Source organism: Oncorhynchus keta, chromosome 35, assembly GCF_023373465.1.
Source record: "Oncorhynchus keta strain PuntledgeMale-10-30-2019 chromosome 35, Oket_V2, whole genome shotgun sequence".
NCBI lineage: Eukaryota > Metazoa > Chordata > Actinopteri > Salmoniformes > Salmonidae > Oncorhynchus > Oncorhynchus keta.
The window spans coordinates 12,982,178-13,001,695 of record NC_068455.1 but is presented as its reverse complement, the minus strand read 5'-3'; the positions used below and the strand labels follow the sequence as shown (position 1 = coordinate 13,001,695).

General features: G+C 41.5%; 1 protein-coding gene and 1 long non-coding RNA gene across 15 annotated transcripts; one reads left to right on the top strand and one right to left on the bottom strand.

Annotated features, from left to right (window-relative positions):
* The first annotated feature begins 4,844 nt into the window (after nucleotides 1–4,844).
* On the top strand, nucleotides 4,845–17,511 carry rmnd1 (required for meiotic nuclear division 1 homolog). 2 transcript variants are annotated; one of them, XR_008092611.1, is made up of 12 exons: nucleotides 4,845–5,026; nucleotides 5,472–5,940; nucleotides 6,237–6,342; nucleotides 6,460–6,535; nucleotides 7,277–7,316; nucleotides 8,138–8,238; nucleotides 8,484–8,590; nucleotides 8,740–8,804; nucleotides 8,977–9,053; nucleotides 15,825–15,945; nucleotides 16,247–16,391; nucleotides 16,561–16,593. XR_008092611.1 is itself a non-coding variant. In XM_035751819.2 (12 exons), the coding sequence occupies exons 2-12, from the start codon at nucleotides 5,485–5,487 to the stop codon at nucleotides 16,591–16,593; spliced, it is 1,299 nt and encodes a 432-aa protein (XP_035607712.1). In that variant the 5' UTR covers nucleotides 4,846–5,026; nucleotides 5,472–5,484; the 3' UTR covers nucleotides 16,594–17,511. The 2 variants fall into 2 exon arrangements, 1 of the variants encoding a protein (XP_035607712.1); XM_035751819.2 differs by having other exon boundaries at nucleotides 4,846–5,026; nucleotides 16,275–16,391; nucleotides 16,561–17,511.
* LOC127915867 (uncharacterized) lies at nucleotides 11,629–15,832 on the bottom strand. Of its 13 annotated transcripts, XR_008092619.1 has the most exons (7): nucleotides 15,715–15,796; nucleotides 15,490–15,669; nucleotides 14,300–14,434; nucleotides 13,962–14,051; nucleotides 13,692–13,781; nucleotides 13,557–13,646; nucleotides 11,629–13,511 (listed from the first exon to the last, which is right to left on the bottom strand). It is a non-coding gene; the product is annotated as an uncharacterized LOC127915867 (long non-coding RNA). The 13 variants fall into 13 exon arrangements; XR_008092616.1 differs by having other exon boundaries at nucleotides 13,557–13,781; nucleotides 15,490–15,624; nucleotides 15,715–15,832; XR_008092612.1 differs by having other exon boundaries at nucleotides 13,557–13,781.
* Nucleotides 17,512–19,518: the final 2,007 nt, after the last annotated feature.

Genomic DNA, 19,518 nt, shown 5'->3' with positions numbered 1-19,518 from the left:
CTTCCAACGGGACAAGTACCCTAAGCACACAGCCAACACAAAGCAGGAGTGGCTTTGGGTCAGGTTTCTGAATGTCCCAGCCAGAGCCCAGACTCTAACCCTCTCTCTGGAGAGACCTAAAAATTACTGTGCAGTGACACTCCCCATCTGACAGAGCTTGAGAGGATCTGCAGAGAAGAATGGGAGAAACTCCCCAAATACAGGTGTGCCAAGCTTGTAGCTTCATACCCAAGAAGACTAGAGGCTGTAATCACTGCCAAAGGTGCTTCAACAACGTACTACGTAAAAGGGTCTGAAAACATGCAGTACCAGTCAAAGGTTTGGACTCACCTACTCATTCCAGGGTTTTTCTTTATTTTTTAAACTATTTTCTATATTGTAGAAAATAATCGTGAAGATATGAAAACTATGAAATAACACATATGGAATCATGAAGTAACCAAAAAAGTGTTAAACGAATAAAAATATTTTATATTTCAGATTCTTCAAAGTAGCCACCCTTTGCCTTGATGACAGCTTTGCACACTCTTGGCATTCTCTCAACCAGCTTCATGAGGAATGCTTTTCCAACAGTCTTGAAGGAGTTCCCACATGCTGAGCACTTGTTGGCTGCTTTTCCTTCACTCTGTGGAGCACCATCTCAATTGGGGTGAGGTCGGGTGATTATGGAGGCCAGGTCATCTGATGCAGCACTCCATCACTCTCCTTGTTCAAATAGCCCTTACACAGCCTGGAGGTGTGTTGTGAGTCATTGTCCTGTTGAAAAATAAATTATAGTCCCACTAAGCGCAAACCAGATGGGATGGCATATCGCTGCAGAATGCTGCGGTAGCCCTGCTGGTTAAGTGTGCCTTGAATTATAAATAAATCCCTGACCGTGTCACCAGCAAAGCACCATCACACCTCCTCCTCCATGCTTCGCTGTGGGAACCACACATGCAGTCCGTTCACCTACTCTGCGTCTCACAAAGACACGGCGGTTGGAACCAAAAATCTCAAATTTGGACTCATCAGACCAAAGGACAGATTTCTACCGGTCTAATTGATCGTGTTTCTTGGTCCAAGTAAGTCTCTTCTTATTATTGGTGTCCTTTAGTAGTGGTTTCTTTGCAGAAATTCGACCACGAAGGCCTGATTCACACAGTCTCCTCTGAACAGTTGATGTTGAGATGTCTGTTACTTGAACCCTGTGAAGCATTTATTTGGGCTGAAATCTGAGGTGCAGTTAATTGCCGATTTCTGAGGCTGGTAACTCTAATGAACTTATCCTCTTCAGCAGAGGTAACTCTGGGTCTTCCTTTCCTGTGGCGGTCCTCATGAGAGCCAGTTTCCTCATGATGCTTGATGGTTTTTAAGACTGCACTTGAAGAAACGTTCAAAGTTCTTGAAAATTTCCGGATTGACTGACCTTCATGTCTTAAGTAATAATGGACTGTCATTTGTCTTTGTTTATTTGAGCTGTTCTTGCCATAATATGGACTTGATCTTTTACCAAATTGGGCTATCTTCTGTATACCACCCCTACTGTACCTTGTCACAACACAACTGATTGGCTCAAACGCATTATGAAGGAAAGAAATTCCACAAATTAACTTTTAACAAGGCACATGTTAATTGAAATGCATTCCGGGTGACTACCTCATGAAGCTGGTTGAGAGAATGCCAAGAGCGTGCAAAGCTGTCATCAAGGCAAAGGGTGGCTACTTTGATGAATCTCAAATATTATATATATATATATATTGGTTACTACATGATTCCATATGTGTTATTTCATAGTTTTGATGTCTTCACTATTATTCACTATTATTCGGCAATGTAGAAAATAGTCCAAATAAAGACAAACCCTGAAATAAGTAGGTATGTCCAAACTTTTGACTGGTACTGTATATGCTTCTTTTTTTGTAATAAATTTGCAAAATTGTATAAAAAGTGTTTTTGGTTTTTGGATTGTATGCAGATTGATGAGATGGAAAAAAAACTATTTAATCAATTTTAGAATAAGTCTGTAACGTAACACAATGCGGAAAACCTTACTGATCTTGACAAAACGATCCCACTACCACTATTGTCACTATGGACAGAGGGCAGGATAGACAGTTGACTGGTATTGACTTGTTGTATAGAAAGCATGCAAAAAGTAAAGCGCATGAGGGAGGTACCAAAAAACACCTTGATAGGAGAGGCCATGCAAACAGATGAGGAAATATGGGTATATATAAGACATTATATAGTAAAACCTGCAAAATGATTAATGTAAATCTGGGGAAACTCCCCCCACAGTAAATTTCAAACTGTCCCTAAGTGGAACAAACATGCTTCCATGACAGGTAGAATAAAGTCAGTTCTATTCATGACAATTCTATTTGACCTTATCCAGTTATCTGCCTTCTGTTGCTGTGTCCATACTTTACATGGTCTTTCTGTGGGTTAGGTCGCCTTATGAATAGAACAGAATATCTACATTTGAAGTCAGAAGTTTACATACACCTCAGCCAAATACATTTAAACTCAGTTTTTCACAATTCCTGACATTTAATCCTAGTAAAAATTCCCTGTTTTAGGTCAGTTAGGATACCACTTTATTTTAAGAATGTGAAATGTGAGAATAATAGTAGAGAGAATGATTTATTTCAGCTTTTATTTCTTTCATCACATTCCCAGTGGGTCAGAAGTTTACATACACTCAATTAGTATTTGGTAGCATTGCCTTTAAATTGTTTAACTTGGGTCAAACGTTTTGGGTAGCCTTCCACAAGCTTCCCACAATAAGTTGTGTGAATTATGGCCCATTGCTTCTGACGGACCTGGTGTAATTGAGTCAGGTTTGTAGGCCTCCCTGCTCGCACACGCTTTTTCAATTCTGCCCACAAATTTTCTATACCATTGAGGTCAGGGCTTTGTGATGGCCACTCCAATACCTTGACTTTGTTGTCCTTAAGCCATTTTGCCACAACTTTGTAAGTATGCTTGGGGTCATTGTCCATTTGGAAGACCCATTTGCAACCAAGCTTTAACTTCCTGACTGATGTCTTGAGATGTTGGTTTCCACATAATTTCCCATCCTCGTGATGCCATCTATTTTGCCATCTATTTTGTGAAGTGCACCAGTCCCTCCTACAGCAAAAAAAAAACGGTTGGGATTGTGTTCTTCGGCTTGCAAGCCTTCCCTTTTTTATTACAAACATAACGATGGTCATTATGGCCAAACAGTCCAATTTTTGTTTCATCAGACCAGAGGACATTTCTCCAAAAAGTATGTTATTTTTTTCTGGAGGTTTTGGAGCACTGGCTTCTTCCTTGCTGGGCGGCCTTTCAGGTTATGTCCATATAGGACTTGTTTTACTGTGGCTATAGATAATTTTGTACCTGTTTCCTCCAGCGTCTTTACAAGGTCCTTTGTTGTTGTTCTGGGATTGATTTGCACATTTCGCACCAAAGTACATTAATCTCTAGGAGACAGAACGCGTCTCCTTCCTGAGCGGTATGACGGCTGCGTGGTCCCGTGGTGTTTATACTTGCGTACTATTGTATTTATCCTGTCTTATCCGGTGTCCTGTGTGAATTTAAGTGTGCTCTTTCTAATTCTCTCTCTCTTTCACTCTTTCTCTTTCTTTCTTTCTTTCTTTCTTTCTTTCTTTCTTTCTTTCTTTCTCTCGCTCTGAGGACCTGAACCCTAGAACCATGCCTCAGGACTACCTGGCATGATGACTCCTTGCCTTCCTCAGTCCACCTGGCCGTGCTGCTGGTCCAGTTTCAACTGTTCTGCCTGCGGCTATGTAACCCTGACCTGTTCACCGGACATGCTACGTGTCCTAGACCTGCTGTTTTCCACTCTCTAGCGACAGCAGGAGCGGTAGAGATACTCTGAAGGATCGGCTATGAAAAGCCAACTGACATTTAGTCTTGAGGTGCTGACTTGCTGCACCCTCGACAACCACTGTGATTATTATTTTTTGATCCTGCTGGTCATCTATGAACATTTAAAAAATGTGGCCATGTTCTGTTATAATCTCCACCCAGCACAGCCAGAAGAGGACTGGCCACCCCTCATAGCCTGGTTCCTCTCTAGGTTTCTTCCTAGGTTCTGGCCTTTCTAGGGAGTTTTTCACACCTGTATTGCTTGCTGTTTGGGGTTTTAGGCTGGGTTTCCATACAGCACTTTGTGACATACATTTGATTGATTGATACAGATGAACGTAGTATCTTCAGGCATTTGGAAATTCCTCCCAAGGATGAACCAGACATGTGGAGGTCTACAATATTTTTTCTGAGGTCTTGACTGATTTCTTTTGATTTTCCCATGATGTCAAGCAAAGAGGCACTGAGTTTGAAGGTAGGCCTTGAAATACATCCACAGGTACACCTCCAATTGACTCAAATTATGTCAATTAGCCTATCCAAAGCTTCTAAACATCACGACATAACTTTTTGGAATTTTCCAAGCTGTTTAAATGCACAGTCAACTTAGTGTATGTAAGCTTCTGACCCACTGGAATTGTGATACAGTTAATCATAAGTGAAATAATCTGTCTGTGAACAATTGTTGGAAAAATTACTTGTGTCATACACAAAGTGGATGTCCTAACCAACTTGCCAAAACTATAGTTTGTTAATAAGACATTTGTGGAGTGGTTGAAAAACTCGTTTTAATGACTCCAACCTACGTGTATGTAAACCTCCGACTTCAACTGTATAGGGGGGAGTTCTTGGTTGATGGTTTCAACCAAGTGCTTGCGATACAGTGCGGTTTCCAGGAGTTTCCAGGCAACAGAAAACGTTGTCTCTCCTTTCACCACAGGGAGTGCTGTTGTTCAAAATCCTCTAGTCGAGGATGACGCAAATTTGCGTCACCGCAACCAGGAAATGCAGTAGCTGTTCAAATTAAACTTTATGCACAACAAGGCTGCATTCAAACTGTCATGACCATCTAATGCACATGTTTCACACCGAGTTAGATGTGACTCAACGCAGATACTGTAGTTATTTTAACATGACAAGCATCTTCTTGTTTTAGTAGCCTGATTTGGTGAGTTATTTTCTTTAAGCTAGCTAGCTATAACTCTCATTGATTTGAAGCTAACTAGCTACCTTGCAAGTGCTTGTGCACGAGCCTTTGTTCATGGACGGGTTGATGTGGCATACATGCCTCGTGCTTTATTGTGACCATCAGGAACAGCTACATTCTAGTAACCAATGACCATAATGTCCGGGAACCTTTATTGTAATCTGGCTAGCTACTTAGCTATTGCATGCATTTCCATTCAACCAAGGTCAATTGCCCTGATACAAGAAATGCATGCACATAGCTAAAACGCTAGTAATGTACAGTCCATTATGCATTTCTTTGTGTGAAAGTATTCAAATTGGTTCCTCTTGAGTAGAATAAACCTCATAGATATGTTGGTTCCATGATTTAGCTAGTCAATACAGTATGCTTATGTTTTCTCATCTCTTCGCATTCCTGTGTATAGTCCAATCCATAACATGTTCTGGACACTGTTGTGCCGACTGAGGACCCAGAAGCCTTTGGGGAGTAGGACATGTGCCTATAGGTCCACCTCTGTCAATCTGTCAGACCCTATCAAGCCGCATGTACCATCTAGAACTCTACTAGCTCCCTGGACCCACACAGGCTCTGGTCATCATAGGACGTGTCACTCAAGCACACACGTCCAACACCATGGCTGGACTGTCAGACGAGATGTTTTATATGCGGCACAACATTTTAAAACCTGTGTTCAGTCACTATCAGCTGTCCCTGGTCAGCCCACCTCCACCAGACACTGGAGTTTCAGTATACAGAGAAGGTTTTATTCAACAGTTCCTGTTAAATCAGTGATGAAACCAGTGACCGTGCTTGGAAGTGGGAAAAAAATTCCTAAAGGCCCCAGGACCAAACAACCATCCAGAACCAATCAGCCGACCCCAAAGGAGGACAAGGTGAAGCCGTCCGTCCATCAATCAGATTAGGGGACTGGGAGATGCTTAATAAATTAACGAATGAATGGATGGATGGATGGTGGGCTGAATGGACGTGTGAATGGAATAGATTTTATTGATGCCTAGTGAGGAAATTGTATGAGGTACATACAGGGACAGTACAGACCCACACACGTCAGAGCATATAGACTTGAGCCCTATCTTAACATCTGATATCACCCAATTCTGATTCTTGATAATGTGGGGTTAAAATGTCATTAACAATGTTTAAATCAATGTTCTATCTGACCCCATAGGATATGATGCAGTGCATTGCCTATGCAACAGCAGACCAGTACCATCTGCCAACACTCTGCCATGACCTCATAGCCCATGGCTTCTACGAAGTAGATTTACCAAGAGGTAGGCCAACACCTTTTTACTTTACTTCATGGATACTGTAGGCTAATTGCTTACTCTTTTCATGGCTGTGCAATGTAACAAAAGACACATTTTGATTATAATATATTTTAATTTCAGATGCCTCAAATGCACTCGTAATATGCACTGACAATGCCCAAAAACCCAGTGATAATGCAACAATGTTCTTCTTCAGGTATGTCCTCTTTTTTTCTCTGTATGTTATTGTTATGTCTTTTACACAGCTTATTGTTATGTCTTTGTGTCTTTTACACAGCTTATTGTTATGTCTTTGTCTTTTACACAGCTTATTGTGATGTCTTTGTGTCTTTTACACAGCTTATTGTTATGTCTTTGTGTCTTTTACACAGCTTATTGTGATGTCTTTTACTCAGCTTATTGTTTTGTCTTTTACACAGCTTATTGTTATGTCTTTTACACAGCTTATTGTGATGTCTTTTACACAGCTTATTGTGATGTCTTTTACTCAGCTTATTGTGATGTCTTTTACACAGCTTATTGTTATGTCTTTTACACAGCTTATTGTTATGTCTTTTACACAGCTTATTGTGATGTCTTTTACACAGCTTATTGTGATGTCTTTTACACAGCTTATTGTGATGTCTTTTACACAGCTTATTGTGATGTCTTTTACACAGCTTATTGTGATGTCTTTTACACAGCTTATTGTGATGTCTTTTACACAGCTTATTGTGATGTCTTTTACACAGCTTATTGTGATGTCTTTTACACAGCTTATTGTGATGTCTTTTACACAGCTTATTGTGATGTCTTTTACACAGCTTATTGTTATGTCTGTCTTTTACACAGCTTATTGTTATGTCTGTCTTTTACACAGCTTATTGTTATGTCTGTCTTTTACACAGCTTATTGTTATGTCTTGAGTGTGAATTAATTAAGACATTTTTACTTCTAGGGAGGGATCAGTGGTCTTTTGGAATGTTGAAGAGAAAACCGTAAGAAGAATTCTGATCCTATTGCACATAAGAAGTCACAATAGTAATTATAGTTCTGATAATAACAAAAAAAAGATCACATTACACTCGCTTAAAAATCACTAAGGGAAGTTGTGGTTCTCTTGAACCAGGTAGTCTAACATGCTGACCAAACCGCATGGGCAAAAGTTGATTTTGTTCACCCACACCAGACACGATCAGGACACACAGGTTGAAATATCAAAAACTCTGAACCAATTATTTTAATTTGGTCAAAAAGCAATAAACATTTCTGGCAATTTAGTTAGCTAGCTTGCTGTTGCTAGCTAATTTGTCCAGGGATATACACATTGGGTTGTTATTTGAGCTGAAATGCACAAGCTCCTCTACTCCGACAATTAATCCACAGATAAAACGGTAAACCAAATTTAATTTCTCGTCATCTCTCCTCCTTCCTTCAGGCTTCTTTTTCTTCTTTGGACTTTATTTGATAGTTGGCAACCAACTTTATGGTGCATTACCACAAAAGATGAACTGAGTGCGGACGTCAGTTCACCTTTCAATCACCCATATGGGTATATGCTCATAAAAACCAATGAGGAGATGGGAGAGGCAGGACTTGGAGCGCTTTGAGCGTCACAAATAGAACCAAGCGCCTGGCCGCGCAGACGCTTGCGAGCAGTGTGTGCGCAATGATTGAATAACATGTATGTGTACATTTATTTTGCAACGCCAGCGGTGTGGTCAGCATGTTAGCAGGTGATTTGTAGAGGGAGCTGCAGATATTGTCAGTTACAGATCAATAATGACATTTCTTGCTATTGAACTGCTTTGTTTTTCAGATGAAGAAAGTGATGAGGCTCTTGGAGCGGCATGAAATTCATCCCTACGAGGTAGCTCTGGTCCACTGGGAAAATGAAGAGATCAACTACACTATTGGAGAGTACGTCACCTGATATGGTTGGTCGTTACAGATCAATTATTGCAGTTTCAATCATGTTATATGGATTACAGTAAAATGTAATTGTAGATTTCTGAAAAATAAATGACTTGATATGATATGTCTTTAACATTTATCGTTTATTTAGTTTTCATTTGGATGATAACAATTTTATTACTCTCCTGGGATAGGGCACAATTTGTTGTCAATTGTTGTCTTTAGTGATCAGTGTCTTTTGTTCAACCCAGGGGAAACTCAAAGCTACAACGTGGTAACTTCCTGCTGAACAGTGAAATAGATCCTGACGAGGCCGTGCTGGATAAATTTGCATTTTCAAATGCCCTTTCTTTGTCAGGTTAGCTGGAACCTTTTTCATGTTACTGTTTTTTGTTAATGTATGAAAAATAGCATTACTGTTAAACGGTCCAGGTGTATATACACTACTGTGGTGATTTATCCTTACAGTCTGATACTGCTCTCCCGTCTGTCTGGGTTTTGTTTCAGTGAAACTGGCCATATGGGAGGTGGCTTTGGATGACTTTGTGGAGTCGATTCAGTCAATTCCAGAGGTAGGTTAACAATAATCTGTGTACAGTTTGGATCTCTGCACTTGAGAAACAATAATCTCAAATCTTGAGTAGAGAATCACGTAAAATTATCATTACAAATTGTTTGTCGCTGTAAAAATCATTTGCCAGAGGTTCCTCCCAACTGACTAGATTATATGCACTTCCCATTCAGGTGCTGAAATCTGGAAATAAAATAAAGCTGTCCAGAGCAGAGGTTATGCAGAAGATCGGAGAACTCTTTTCTCTGAGGTAAAGTCAATTTAAAGCTGTGACTCTTATTTAGGGCTGTCCTGGACTAAAACGAATCTTGGTCGACCGAAAGCCGTCTGTTCCAATCAATTGGTAAACATTTTAAAACGTGTTTTTTTTCTCCATATATAGACACTGTGTTTTAATGAAATCAATTATGTATACATTGAGCTTGTCTGATGCTTTAAGCTCACTGTTTAATGAAGTAAGACAGAAATTGCTCAAGAGGGAGCCAGAGATCAAGATGACCAGAAGATAAAAACCTTAACCTGTCCCGACTATCCTCCTCCCGCTCCTACTGGCTTTCGCAGATTCTGCCACTACTCTCCTGAAGATGTCAGTAATAGGCTACATGTGGAGTCTGCAAACTTTTTCATGTGGAATGCCAATTTATCTTGCCATTTCTACTGATCTGCGTGCCAGTTATGGTTTTCATATGCACATTTTCGTGGAACAGTTTAATTTAATTTATAATAAGTCTTTGTTTCTCAAAATCATTGTCATGTGGTTAATCAAAATTCTATCCCAGCGTAAAATGATACAAACCTAAAAGTAACTTATATTGCCAACTATGTAAAAATTGCCTTGTCATTCTCAATTAATGTAAAAACAGACTTTGTTAGCTTGCTGTTTGAGGTGGGAAAAACATGACTTTGAGAAGCTCCGCAGCTCATTAGGGGTGGTGCTTTAAACCAATCAGAAATACTGAGATGCCCAAATGGGCACATTTATATGCCTACATTTGTGAGCAGGCCAGGTAGCCTATAGGCCTACTTTTATGCGTAATCAGGTTACTCAATATTGACAGGAGCCCTCCAAACAAAAGACAATGACTAAATTGACAATCTCCTAAATGGAATAAAATGAACCAAAACTTGTTTCTCACAAGTGTAGCATAGGTTGTGTGCTCTGCAAACCTATGTGTCCACTCACTCCGACAATGAGAACGGTAAAAGACTGGAATAATAACATGTATTAACAGACATTACCTACCGTAAGCTGACAAACATTGTAGATAACAGTACATGTACTACTGGTGATATATGTCATGGGGAATTGATAGACGCTAACAATCAAACGCAAACAATTCACACAATTGAAGTTATGAAACAATGAATGTGCACAAATTGGCAGGAGAGAGCGCATTCTGCAGAGAGACGTGCATCTTGCAGCCACACTCCCCTTTTTCTTGGTCTGTGCCATTCTTGCAGCCTCCGCAATGGATTAGTCTCAACCTCCTCAATGGATTAGTCTCAACCTCCTCAATGGATTAGTCTCAGCCTCTGCAATGGATTAGTCTCAGCCTCCGCAATGGATTAGTCTCAACCTCCTCAATGGATTAGTCTCAACCTCCTCAATGGATTAGTCTCAGCCTCCTCGATGGATTAGTCTCAGCCTCCGCGATGGATTAGTCTCAGCCTCCGCAATGGATTAGTCTCAGCCTCCGATGGATTAGTCTCAGCCTCCGCGATGGATTAGTCTCAACCTCCTCGATGGATTAGTCTCAGCCTCCGCAATGGATTAGTCTCAACCTCCTCGATGGATTAGTCTCAGCCTCCGCGATGGATTAGTCTCAGCCTCCGCAATGGATTAGTCTCAGCCTCCGCAATGGATTAGTCTCAGCCTCCGCAATGGGTTAGTCTCAGCCTCCGCGATGGGTTAGTCTCAGCCTCCTCGATGGATTAGTCTCAGCCTCCGCAATGGATTAGTCTCAGCCTCCGCAATGGATTAGTCTCAGCCTCCGCAATGGATTAGTCTCAGCCTCCGCAATGGATTAGTCTCAGCCTCCTCGATGGATTAGTCTCAGCCTCCGCAATGGATTAGTCTCAGCCTCCTCGATGGATTAGTCTCAGCCTCCGCAATGGATTAGTCTCAGCCTCCGCAATGGATTAGTCTCAGCCTCCGCAATGGATTAGTCTCAGCCTCCTCGATGGATTAGTCTCAGCCTCCGCAATGGATTAGTCTCACCTCCTCGATGGATTAGTCTCAGCCTCTGCAATGGATTAGTCTCAGCCTCTCGATGGATTAGTCTCAGCCTCCACGATGGATTAGTCTCAGCCTCCACGATGGATTAGTCTCAGCCTCCGCGATGGATTAGTCTCAGCCTCCACGATGGATTAGTCTCAGCCTCCACGATGGATTAGTCTCAGCCTCCGCGATGGATTAGTCTCAGCCTCCGCGATGGATTAGTCTCAGCCTCCACGATGGATTAGTCTCAGCCTCCACGATGGATTAGTCTCAGCCTCCACGATGGATTAGTCTCAGCCTCCACGATGGATTAGTCTCAGCCTCCGCGATGGATTAGTCTCAGCCTCCGCAATGGGTTCGTCTCAGCCTCCGCAATGGATTAATCTCAGCCTCCTCAATGGATTAGTCTCAGCCTCCGCAATGGATTAGTCTCAGCCTCCGCAATGGATTAGTCTCAGCCTCCGCAATGGATTAGTCTCAGCCTCCGCAATGGATTAGTCTCAGCCTCCTCGATGGATTAGTCTCAGCCTCCGCGATGGATTAGTCTCAACCTCCTCGATGGATTAGTCTCAGCCTCCCGATGGATTAGTCTCAACCTCCTCGATGGATTAGTCTCGGCCTCCACGATGGATTAGTCTCAGCCTCCACGATGGATTAGTCTCGGCCTCCACGATGGATTAGTCTCAGCCTCCACGATGGATTAGTCTCAGCCTCCACGATGGATTAGTCTCAGCCTCCGCGATGGATTAGTCTCAGCCTCCGCAATGGGTTCGTCTCAGCCTCCGCAATGGATTAGCAAATAAGACCGGTGTCTCATGTGCCATAAAAAAAAGATAGATAATGTACCAGTCAAAAGTTTGGACACACCTACTTATTCCAGGTTTTTACTTTATTTTTACTATTTTCTATATTGTAGAATAATAGTGAAGACATCAACTATGAAATGACACATGGAATCATGTAGTAACCAAAAAAAGTGTTAAACAAATCAACATTTATTTTATATTTGAGATTCTTCAAAGTAGCCACCCTTTGCCTTGATGACAGCTTTGCACACTCTTGGTATTCTCTCAACCAGCATCATGAGGTGGTCACCTGGAATGCATTTCAATTAACGGGTGTGCCTTAATGTGTTTTCAGCCAATCAGTTGTGTTGTGGCAAGATAGGGGTGGTATACAGAAGAGCCCAATTTGGTAAAATATCAAGTCCATATTATGGCAAGAGCAGCTCAAATAAGCAAAGAGAAATGACAGTCTACCATTACTTTAAGACATGGAGGTCAGTCAATGTGGAACATTTCAAGAACTTTGAATGTTTCTTCAATTGTAGTCTCAAAAACCATCATGCTCTATGATGAAACTGGCTCTCATGAGGACCACCACAGGAAAGGAAGACCCAGTGTTACCTCTGCTGCAGAGGATAAGTTAGAGTTACCAGCCTCAGAAGTCACCAATTAACTGCCTCAGATTGCAGCCCAAATAAATGCTTCACAGAGTTCAAGTAACAGACAAATCTCAACATCAACTGTTCAGAGGAGACTGTGTGAATCAGGCCTTCATGGTCGAATTCCTGCAAAGAAACAACTACTAATGGAGTAGGATGATCTCAGCATATGTGGTTCCCACCGTGAAGCATGGAGGAGGTGTGGGGGTGCATTGCTGGTGAAATTGTCAGTGATTTTATTTAGAATTCAAGGCACACTTAACCAGCATGCTACCACACCGATATGCCATCCCATCTGGATTGCGCTTAGTGGGACTATCATTTATTTTTCAACAGGAGAATGACCCAAAACACACCTCCAGGCTGTGTAAGGGCTATTTGACCATGAAGGAGAATAATGGAGTGCTGCATCAGATGACCTGGCCTTCACAATCACCCAACCTCAACCCAATTGAGATGGTTTGGGATGAGTTGGACTGCAGAGTGAAGGAAAAGCAGCCAACAAGGGCTCCGCATATGTGGGAACACCTTCAAGACTGTTGGAAAAGCATTCCTCGTGAAGCTGGTTGAAGAGTGTGCAAAGCTATCAAGGCAAAGGGTGGCTACTTTGAAGAATCTCAAATATAAAATATAAAACACTTTTTTTGGGTACTACATGATTCCATATGTGTTATTTCATAGTGTTGATGTCTTCACTATTATTCTATAATGTAGAAAATAGTAAAAATAAAGGTGTGTCCAAACTGTGTGTTTATTTATTTGCTACTGCTCGACTAAAAATAAATATATCGGTCGACCAACAGCCTATCAACCAGTCGAATATTTGGGTTCAGCCCGAACCCTTGTTATATAAAACATTTGAACAAACTGAGTTGTATTACATTTTACACTGTATCAACCTGAGCTCTGACCTGCTGTTATGTTGTTCCAGACACTGTATCAACCTGAGCTCTGACCTGTTGTTATGTTGTTCCAGACACTGTATCAACCTGAGCTCTGACCTGCTGTTATGTTGTTCCAGACACTGTATCAACCTGAGCTCTGACCTGCTGTTATGTTGTTCCAGACACTGTATCAACCTGAGCTCTGACCTGTTGTTATGTTGTTCCAGACACTGTATCAACCTGAGCTCTGACCTGCTGTTATGTTGTTCCAGACACTGTATCAACCTGAGCTCTGACCTGCTGTTATGTTGTTCCAGACACTGTATCAACCTGAGCTCTGACCTGTTGTTATGTTGTTCCAGACACTGTATCAACCTGAGCTCTGACCTGCTGTTATGTTGTTCCAGACACTGTATCAACCTGAGCTCTGACCTGCTGTTATGTTGTTCCAGACACTGTATCAACCTGAGCTCTGACCTGCTGTTATGTTGTTCCAGACACTGTATCAACCTGAGCTCTGACCTGCTGTTATGTTGTTCCAGACACTGTATCAACCTGAGCTCTGACCTGCTGTTATGTTGTTCCAGACACTGTATCAACCTGAGCTCTGACCTGTTGTTATGTTGTTCCAGACACTGTATCAACCTGAGCTCTGACCTGCTGTTATGTTGTTCCAGACACTGTATCAACCTGAGCTCTGACCTGCTGTTATGTTGTTCCAGACACTGTATCAGCTCTGACCTGTTCCAGCTCAACCTGAGCTCCTGTTGTTATGTTGTTCCAGACACTGTATCAACCTGAGCTCTGACCTGTTGTTATGTTGTTCCAGCTGTATCAACCTGACCTGACCTGTTATGTTGTTCCAGACACTGTATCAACCTGTTGTTATGTTGTTGAGCTCTGATCTGCTGTTATGTTGTTCCAGACACTGTACCAACCTGAGCTCTGACCTGCTGTTATGTTGTTCCAGACACTGTATCAACCTGAGCTCTGACCTGTTGTTATGTTGTTCCAGACACTGTATCAACCTGAGCTCTGACCTGCTGTTATGTTGTTCCAGACACTGTATCAACCTGAGCTCTGACCTGTTGTTATGTTGTTCCAGACACTGTATCAACCAGCTCTGACCTGAGCTCTGACCTGCTGTTATGTTGTTCCAGACACTGTATCAACCTGAGCTCTGACCTGCTGTTATGTTGTTCCAGACACTGTATCAACCTGAGCTCTGACCTGCTGTTATGTTGTTCCAGACACTGTATCAACCTGAGCTCTGACCTGCTGTTATGTTGTTCCAGACACTGTATCAACCTGAGCTCTGACCTGCTGTTATGTTGTTCCAGACACTGTATCAACCTGAGCTCTGACCTGCTGTTATGTTGTTCCAGACACTGTATCAACCTGAGCTCTGACCTGCTGTTATGTTGTTCCAGACACTGTATCAACCTGAGCTCTGACCTGCTGTTATGTTGTTCCAGACACTGTATCAACCTGAGCTCTGACCTGCTGTTATGTTGTTCCAGACACTGTATCAACCTGAGCTCTGACCTGCTGTTATGTTGTTCCAGACACTGTATCAACCTGAGCTCTGACCTGCTGTTATGTTGTTCCAGACACTGTATCAACCTGAGCTCTGACCTGCTGTTATGTTGTTCCAGACACTGTATCAACCTGAGCTCTGACCTGCTGTTATGTTGTTCCAGACACTGTATCAACCTGAGCTCTGACCTGCTGTTATGTTGTTCCAGACACTGTATCAACCTGAGCTCTGACCTGCTGTTATGTTGTTCCAGACACTGTATCAACCTGAGCTCTGACCTGCTGTTATGTTGTTCCAGACACTGTATCAACCTGAGCTCTGACCTGCTGTTATGTTGTTCCAGACACTGTATCAACCTGAGCTCTGACCTGTTGTTATGTTGTTCCAGACACTGTATCAAGCTCTGAGCTATGTTGTTGACCTGCTGCTTGATGTTGTTCCAGACACTGTATCAACCTGAGCTCTGACCTGCTGTTATGTTGTTCCAGACACTGTATCAACCTGAGCTCTGACCTGCTGTTATGTTGTTCCAGACACTGTATCAACCTGAGCTCTGACCTGCTGTTACGTTGTTCCAGACACTGTATCAACCTGAGCTCTGACCTGCTGTTATGTTGTTCCAGACACTGTATCAACCTGAGCTCTGACCTGCTGTTATGTTGTTCCAGACACTGTATCAACCTGAGCTCTGACCTGTTGTTATGTTGTTCCAGACACTGTATCAACCTGAGCTCTGACCTGCTGTTATGTTGTTCCAGACACTGTATCAACCTGAGCTCTGACCTGCTGTTATGTTGTTCCAGACACTGTATCAACCTGAGCTCTGACCTGTTGTTATGTTGTTCCAGACACTGTATCAACCTGAGCTCTGACCTGCTGTTATGTTGTTCCAGACACTGTATCAACCTGAGCTCTGACCTGTTGTTATGTTGTTCCAGACACTGTATCAACCTGAGCTCTGACCTGCTGATCACGCCAGACTTCTACTGGGACAGAGAGAACCTGGAGATGCTCTATGACAAGACGTGTCAGTTCCTCAACATCAACCGCCGGGTCAAGGTAGGGGGGGGCTACAATATAATAATAATTATATGTAATTTACCAGATTCTTTTATCCAAAGCGATTTACTGTCATGGGTGCATATATTTTACATATGGTCTGTGTCTTGTTCATCATTAGTATGAGTTTATGGATCATATTTGATAATATTTGATTTGGAAGCAGATGCAGTATTACTTGTAAATGTAGATATGTTGTTTATTCTGTGATATAGTCCACTTTAGTCATAGGCAGCAAACCTTAAAAAATGCTTGTCATTATGCAAGAAATGATAGTGGCATTGAAATCCATGTGCAGCAGTGGGGCCTGTTGTCCTATTGTTTTTCAGGTAGTGAATGAGAAACTGCAGCACTGCACTGAGCTGACAGACCTAATGAGGAACCACTTGAGTGAGAAGCACAGCTTGAGGCTGGAGTGGATGATCGTCATCCTCATCACTATCGAGGTCAGAAACCCTAACGCGCACAAACCTCTAACTACATGGTTTATGTTCTGGTGATGATGATGGTTATGATTTAAGATTATATTGTTTCTCGCATTATAAAGAACAAAATGTAGCCTTATCATGAAATGTTTTATATCCTCTCGCTAATCTTTTGGTTTGGTTTCTTCAGGTGTTGTTTGAAGTTGGCAGAATGATTTTCTGAAGAGCTTCATCAGCGATGCTAAAATACAGATTTAAGGAAAGAAAAAGACTAACAGATACCTATTTATGTAAGTACATTACATTATGATCATAATGAACAAGACATTGAAAAGAAGGCTAAGCTTTGACCCCAAAGAAGGTAACTTACTGAACATAAGAAGATGGCACAACTACGTTAGACTTCGTTAACACTTGCAACGATGGAATGGGATTTGATTGATTAGGATCCACATTAGCCAACAACAGCTGATCTTAAAGGGGTCTTACACATAACAAAAAATACTTTACAATTTACATAGAGGACCACACACACTATGTTCTTACATTTATCAGTTACACGTGCATGTCAGTACATACATACAAGTAGGTCACACGGGGGAAAGGAGTCGCGCGGTGAGGCGTTGCAAGAAGTAACACATTTTCAATGGAAGGACAGAGCCTTGATACAAATTGAGATATCACTGTAGAAGACAGGATTTTGGTTGGTGGAGCGAGGCTAAAAAGAAGTTCACAACTAAGTAAATCACGAGTGTCTGCGCCACAAAATGTAAATGAGGAAGGAAATGTCTCACTAGCTCACTTTGTAACGGTTGGATTTCTGTTCAAAATATGTATCCAAATGTACTCATTAATATATAAATGGTGTTTAGGGCTTTATATGCTTGAGTTTCTTTGTATTAAAGTTCAAATTGCCTATGTGTATTGATTAACTGTATTTATTTATTTGGAGACATACATTTCTGTTTTATGTCTTCATTCTAGCAAACTGTATGATAATTCAAACAACCAATCCAATGTCTCATGAACCCAGTGACTGGTCTGTAAGAAGCTGAGCCCTATTAGAGCTTCAGGTCAATAAGAAGATGCTAATTGTCTATGGTCTTACCATGTCAAATGTTATTCAGAAGATGCTAATTGTCTATGGCAGGGGTGTCAAACATACGGCCCGCGGGCCGAACCGCCCCCAAGGAGGTTCGATCAGGCCCGCAGGATAATTTGAAAGTGGAAAAAATGCATAAAAGACATGGAATTAATATTTTTAATTCGCTGCAATTCATGGATTATCCGCTAAGGGGCGCACTCTTTCCATCAGAGTAGAAGACAAGCCGCATCACTGAGACAGACTGAAAACAGCAGACGGTATCAATGCGCCATCTGCTGCTTGTTACGACGTTGTTAATACCTTGGTCTCTACCTCTCCGCTACACCCTCATTAGCCAAAATGTCGTTATCAAACGGAGAAAAGTAGATAAGGAGTGTAGAATTTTCAAAGAAAAATGGACCACGTCCTATTTATTTACAGAGATGCACGGAAAACCTTTGTGCTTGGTGTGTTTGCAACAAGTTTGTATTGAAGGAATATAATATTCGACGCCACTACGAGACTCATCACAGCGAAAAATATGACGGCTTGCAAGGACAACTGAGAAGAGATAAGATTAACGAATTGCTGGCGGGTCTGAGGAAACAGCAGTCAACTTTCATCCAGAGCCGAGAAGTCAGTGAAGCAGTGGTAAAAGCCAGCTACCTAATTGCTAGCGAAATACATTTAGATTTTATATGCGTATGTGTAAGTGGTTTAAAATTCCTTTCTTTAAAAGTCTCATTTTAAAGTGCATTACTATTTTTCAGTACAATTAAAGTTTTGTGCCTTTGTACAATCAGTGGGATCAGTTGCAATGCATATTTGTGAATGATAAAGTAAATTGCACATTTGTCTAAGGAAATATGAGGTGTTTCATGAAATGTTTTGTAAAAGGATAGTTCATTAAATTTCAATATTTTCCTAATGTTCTTGTGCTTCTTTACACCAAAACAAAGGAAAGACATGATATTTTGGTTATTTATAGCAGAGTATGGTATAATTTTAATGGTCCGGCCCACTTGACATCTCCCTAGGCCGTATGTGGCCCACGATGCGAAATGAGTTTGACACCCCTGGTCTATGGTCTTACCATGTCAAATGTTATTCAGAAGATGCTAATTGTCTATGGTCTTACCATGTCAAATGTTATTCAGGTTCACGATGTGATCCATGAAAATCAACAGCACTTAAATGTAGTGACAGCTGTCATCTCCTTTGTGAAATCTTTTGTGTGTTTTGATTTTTAAAATAAAGTGAAGTAAACTTAATTCCATATTGTAAGTACTGTACGTGTCTTGCTTTATTTACTATAGGTAGAAGCATAGTGACAGAACCATAACTTGTATGTAAGAAAGGCCCTGAGAGGCTCGGAGTGGTCCTTCAAGCTGTATGTAAACCCCTTTATCTGGCTCGGAGGACTGCTCGGGGTCCAGCCAATATCTACAGTTGAAGTCGGAAGTTTACATACACTCAGGTTGGAGTCATTAACTTGTTTTTCAACTACTCCACAAATTTCTTGTTAACAAACTATAGTTTTGGCAAGTCGGTTAGGACATCTACTTTGTGCATGACACAAGTCACTTTTCCAACAATTGTTTACAGATTATTTCACTTACAATGAATTATATCACAATTCCAGTGGGTCAAGTTTACATACACTAAGTTGACTGTGCCTTTAAACATCTTGGAAAATGCATGGCTTTAGAAGCTTCTGATAAGCTAATTGACATCATTTGAGTCAATTGGAGGTGTACCTGTGGATGTATTTCAAGGCCTACCTTCAAACTCAGTGCCTCTTTGCTTGACATCATGGGGAGAAAAAAAAATGGACCACAAGTCTGGTTCAACCTTGGGAGCAATTTCCAAACGCCTGAAGGTACCACGTTCATCTGTACAAACAATAGTATGCAAGTATAAACCCCATGGGACCACACAGCCATCATACTGCTCAGGAAGGAGACGCGTTCTGTCTCCTAGAGATGGACGTACTTTGGTGCGAAAAGTGCAAATCAATCCCAGAACAACAGCAAAGGACCTTGTGAAGATGCTGGAGGAAACGGG

What these genes read in the sequence shown, in the direction of transcription:
- rmnd1 (XM_035751819.2), top strand. Translation starts at nt 5,485, where the DNA reads ATGTTCTGGACACTGTTGTGCCGACTGAGGACCCAGAAGCCTTTGGGG. An exon ending in CGATTCAGTCAATTCCAGAG is followed by an intron (nt 8,805 to 8,976) that starts GTAGGTTAACAA and finishes CTTCCCATTCAG; the next exon opens with GTGCTGAAATCTGGAAATAA. An exon ending in TCATCCTCATCACTATCGAG is followed by an intron (nt 16,392 to 16,560) that starts GTCAGAAACCCT and finishes TGGTTTCTTCAG; the next exon opens with GTGTTGTTTGAAGTTGGCAG.